The sequence below is a fragment of the Psammomys obesus genome, unplaced genomic scaffold (genome assembly GCF_907164565.1).
Source record: "Psammomys obesus unplaced genomic scaffold, mPsaObe1.curated_primary_1811, whole genome shotgun sequence".
Taxonomy (NCBI): Eukaryota; Metazoa; Chordata; class Mammalia; order Rodentia; family Muridae; genus Psammomys; species Psammomys obesus.
In genome coordinates this window covers 7,568,757-7,573,776 of record NW_026585742.1, presented here as the reverse complement: position 1 = coordinate 7,573,776, position 5,020 = coordinate 7,568,757, and the positions used below count along the sequence as shown (strand labels likewise).

General features: G+C 45.3%; 1 protein-coding gene across 3 annotated transcripts; it reads left to right on the top strand.

Annotated features, from left to right (window-relative positions):
- Positions 1 to 1,010: 1,010 nt before the first annotated feature.
- Positions 1,011 to 4,462, top strand: Oxsm (3-oxoacyl-ACP synthase, mitochondrial). 3 transcript variants are annotated; one of them, XM_055599073.1, is made up of 3 exons: positions 1,011 to 1,726; positions 2,254 to 3,261; positions 3,992 to 4,462. In XM_055599073.1, exons 2-3 carry the CDS (start codon positions 2,285 to 2,287, stop codon positions 4,392 to 4,394), a joined length of 1,380 nt encoding a protein of 459 aa, XP_055455048.1. In that variant the 5' UTR covers positions 1,011 to 1,726; positions 2,254 to 2,284; the 3' UTR covers positions 4,395 to 4,462. The 3 variants fall into 3 exon arrangements, with proteins under 3 accessions (XP_055455048.1, XP_055455049.1, XP_055455047.1); XM_055599074.1 differs by lacking the exon at positions 1,011 to 1,726 and adding an exon at positions 1,743 to 2,007; XM_055599072.1 differs by lacking the exon at positions 1,011 to 1,726 and adding an exon at positions 1,743 to 2,034.
- The last annotated feature ends 558 nt before the right edge of the window (positions 4,463 to 5,020 follow it).

Below are 5,020 nucleotides of genomic sequence, written 5' to 3'. Positions count from 1 at the left end.
CAAGAATACACCATGATACTGTAGCAAGAAATATGGTACTAACTCAAGTACAGCTATTAGGATTTTATAAACTTTATCCCTTTCTAGAGGGCAGTAAAATAATCACAGAGAGAACAGAAATATAAATTACAGTCTTGTTATATCACTTTTTCTGTGTGTGTGCATCGTTTTGAAAATTATTTCCCTGGGAAGATGTAAAGAAATACCCACCCTCCTTATAATAAATCAAAGCAAGATCCCCTAAGTACAGCTTGGAGTAACTCTTAAGTTTATTCGGCTTACCTTGAGAGAATGGGTGAAGGGTTGCTTACAAGAGTGTGGGGAGACCCCAAAATATCTGCACCACCAAAGTTTCACTGCAGCAGCATGACATGACTTCTCCGCGGCTGCGTAGACTTCTTTCAGTTAACCTTCCACAGTCTATATACCCCAGCACCTTGGGAGATCGGAGGCTGCTTGCAACTGGAGCAATATTACATACAAATTGCCAGAAAGTACCGGCGGGAGTTGCACTATTTTCTCTGCTGGGAGATGATACTAAGTAAGTGGAGAAGTCTGGGATCAAGGACAAACTGGGTTTCCCTAAACATTTTAGACAAAGTAGACTTCCAAAGAAATCCTATCCAGGACTAATGAGGAAAAAGCTAAACTTAACCCAAATTCTTTCTACAGTTGGAAAAGACAAAACAGTAGTTATACTTGGCAACAATGGCCTTAAGAGGTATCACCCACAAGGAGACAAGAGCATTACTACAAGATTCTGATGCAGATGGCATAGTCAATTCTTTGTCTGAAAGAAACAAAACAAAAAACGAAAGCTCGCACCTGGGATAGCCCTGAACATTTGGTTAATAAACAACCCCTCGATGTGTTGGTGCTTTTCATACTTTCCCATTACAGATTCAGTCAGTTCTGAGCAAGTTCACTTTTCATAATTTCATTAATAAACGTGTTTTTTTTTTCATTGTTTCCACTTCAGATATTGGGCATATTCCGTTCACTTCCTGACATGAGTCAGCAATTAAAAATTTCATTTTCACAGAAGCAGTTGTATACTTTATTTGTCTACTATGGTAAATAAGGGTACTGGGAAAACGGAGGCGAGAAACCTAAACCACTGCACATTACTATAGACTTCAGGTAGGTAACCCAGCCTGGCCTTGCTCTTGGACTGCAGAGCTGAGGACTGAGCTCCTGGTCCTCTGCTTCCCAAGTGCTGAAACTGGGGACATGTACATCTCGCCCAATTCCTTGGCAGACCTTTAAAATCTCGTAACATATTGTCAACATCTTTGCACATGAGAATTATTCACCCGTAGCACTGTTTTCAGTGGCTGCGTGACATATGGATGTTCTCCCAAATGATCTCGGTTTCATGGTGAGTGGAATTCTGAAGAGTTCTATCAATACTTTCCAGACAGATAACCAGGGAGGCCTGATTTTGAGGATGCCTGTAGAGCTGTATGTCCAGCAGGAAATGAGAGCCTCCCTTCTGTGGCAACACCGGAATATCTGGGCATTATTGCTGCGGCCCAACCTCAGACTTGCCAAGCAAACAAAAGAAGTTCCGGGAACAGAGCGGCGGACTCACAGCCTACAAACTCGTCGGAAGTCCTGCCCCCGTGTCTGACCTCTGACACCAGGCACCGGTCTCCGGGCGGAAATACCGCCCTATAGGCGGATGCGCGCATGCGCATACGCCGGCGCCTGCCAAGTCTTATTTCAGGTAGTGGCTACAGTCGGCTTTGGCGGCCGAGTGCACCCGGGTTTTAGCGTGGAGGTGGAGGGCGTGGCATGGAGGTGGAGGCCTGAGAGCGCCTAACGCTGACCTGGGGAAGTAACATTGGCCTTCTTGCCGCGGCTGCGCTGGGTCGTGGCGGGGCCGCCGGAAAGGTTTCCTGCCTTACACGGAAGTAGATAGAGCGAACTTCACAGAATGAGACCGTCTGTGTATTGACCTTAGAAATGCCACGTAGACTCTCAGTCCGCACCATGCAGTAATCCTTGGTCAGCCCGAAGGAGGTCTCCTGCAGGGTGGGTTGGCTTCGAGGCTTCCATTGTCCAAGTCTCTTAAAACTTACTGAGCTAGTTAGCAGTGGACTATCCGAGGGTCCCCATAGCTTAAAAATGAAAGTCCAAGGGAGGGTTGCCTTTCTTTGTGGCCTTTAGCATATGACCCAAGCATACCTGGGGTATTTATTAGACCCTTCCGTTGTTTAAAGGACACTTGCTGTCTCTTGTGGTCTGTTTCAGGAATGTGTTTCTGGTGTTCTGAATTTCAGCCATGTTGTCAAACTGCTTGCAAAAGTTTCTAAAAGGCACACGCTCCCATCCATTTCCAGCGTCCTGCTGTTGGTTAATAGGCAAACGCAAGTTTTCTGGAACTATGCCAGCAGCCATGTTGCGCAGGCGAGTTGTCATCACCGGCATTGGACTGGTGACACCACTTGGAGTTGGGACTCAAGTAGTTTGGGATCGGCTTCTCCGAGGAGAAAGTGGAATTGTTTCTGTAGTTGGTAATGAGTACAAGAGTATTCCTTGCAGTGTAGCTGCTTATGTGCCCAGAGGTTCTGATAACGGTCAGTTTAATGAACAAAACTTTGTGTCCAAATCAGACGCCAAGTCCATGTCGTCTCCCACCATCATGGCCATCGGGGCGGCAGAGTTAGCCCTGAAAGACTCTGGCTGGCATCCGAAGGTAGAAGCAGATCAGGTGGCTACTGGTGTTGCCATTGGCATGGGCATGGTTCCTCTTGAAGTTATTTCCGAGACTGCTTTGATGTTTCAGACCAAAGGCTATAATAAAGTCAGCCCATTCTTTGTCCCTAAGATTCTGGTTAATATGGCTGCAGGGCAGGTCAGCATTCGTTATAAACTGAAGGGCCCTAATCACACAGTGTCCACAGCCTGCACGACCGGTGCACACGCTGTGGGAGACTCCTTCAGATTTATAGCCCACGGTGATGCGGATGTCATGGTAGCTGGAGGCACAGATTCTTGCATTAGTCCATTATCTCTTGCTGGGTTTTCCAGAGCCCGGGCTCTGAGCACAAACCCAGATCCTAAACTGGCTTGCCGCCCATTTCATCCAAAGAGAGATGGTTTTGTCATGGGTGAAGGTGCCGCTGTGTTGGTGTTGGAAGAGCATGAGCATGCTATTCGGAGAGGAGCCCGGATCTACGCAGAAGTTTTGGGTTATGGACTCTCAGGTGATGCTGATCACATAACTGCCCCTGATCCTGAAGGAGAAGGTGCCTTAAGGTAAAGCCCGGTTGTTCTGCAAGTATTTTTTCCTGTTAAGATATTGTAAGACACTACTGGAACTTTAGATTTGAAAAAATTATCTAGTCTTGATGTATAGTATATATTTTCTGTCTTAGACAAAAAGTATTTTTTGTAATTCTTTGCTTGAAATGTTTAAAAACATTTGAAAATCTTTAAACAAAAATTGAGTGCACTTTAGTCAAAGCCAATAGAGTTATGTCTTTTCTGGATTCCTATGTCCCCCTTGCTGCTTTGTAATCTTGAGTGTGCTCCCTTCCTTTGTCTCCCTTTGGACTCAGAGCTGGAAAATAACAGCAGACCTGCTAGATGTGTCTGGTGGCTTCTGTTCTTTTCAAAGCAGCCTTTGCCAGCTCTGAGTCACCCAGAGGTATTGCTAACATGCCCATTCTGACTGTGGGTCCAGGTTGACCCTTGAGAATCTACATTTCTAACTAGCTCCACTCTAAAGACTACACTTTAGCTGAGACCGTACTATGTTTTATCCAGTTAAATCCCCTAAGAGTTTAGCAAGATTTTCTATTAAGGGACAAATACTAGCTATTTTTGGCTTTGTGGCTCATAGGGTATCAGCTATGACACTCGGGATGCCCCCCCCCCCCCCCCCCCCCCCAGTGTACTTGGAAGCCTTATTTCACACCAGCTGCTCAGGTGAACAATCTGTTAAAATTAAACTTCATTTAATATTTTTAATTTGTTTTTTACCCAGATGTATGGCTGCTGCTATAAAAGACGCACGTGTATTACCCGAACAGATATCTTATGTCAACGCACACGCCACCTCCACACCTCTGGGTGATGCCGCTGAGAACAGAGCCATCAAGAGGCTCTTTAAAGACCATGCCTGTGCCCTTGCTGTGTCCTCCACAAAGGGAGCCACTGGGCACCTGCTGGGGGCAGCAGGGGCAGTTGAGGCAGCTTTTACCGCACTGGCTTGCTACCATCAAAAACTACCACCAACTTTAAACCTGGACTGTATAGAGCCAGAATTTGATCTCAATTACGTCCCACTGGAAGCACAGGAATGGAAAACTGAGGGTCGATGTATTGGACTCACCAATTCCTTTGGGTTTGGTGGTACTAATGCAACACTCTGTATTGCTGGCATGTAAACATTGGCTTTTAATTGTCGTAACTGTGATTCATGTCTTAAATCAATACCTAGATGTTTTTAGCACAATTGGCATTTGTAGTAGGGTAATTCTTTGCTAGTGAAGGGGCTGTTCAGTATTTTGTGGGTATTTTACAGCATCTTGGTGTCTCCTGTGAGATTTCAGTGGCAACTAGGGACAACTGGAGTTGTCTCTGGACATTGCCTTATGTTTTCTGGGGGACAAAAATAACTGTCACACAGAACTATTGATTTATGTTTTCCTAATGCTCTGAATCAAATAACTTTTGCTATTTCATCCACTTCTGTCCTTTTCAACCATGTATTTAGAGAGTAATTCCTCCGATCCAGGCTGTGTTGCTGCACAGTGAAACTTCAGGGGTACCACTTTCCTATGGCATGTAGGAAGGAATACCATATAAGTAGGAGTGTGCATCATCAGTCAGCATCTTTTGAGGACAGCGGTTAGCCAGTGATGCCTATGTACCCTTAGTCTTTGTAGGTGTTGTTAATGGAATTTCCTTCAGCTCCCAAACCTATATTTCTCTGAAAGAGAAAGAAACTGGTTTAGCATTTCTGTCTTCCTTCCTTCCTTCCTTCCTTCCTTCCTTCCTTCCTTCCTTCCTT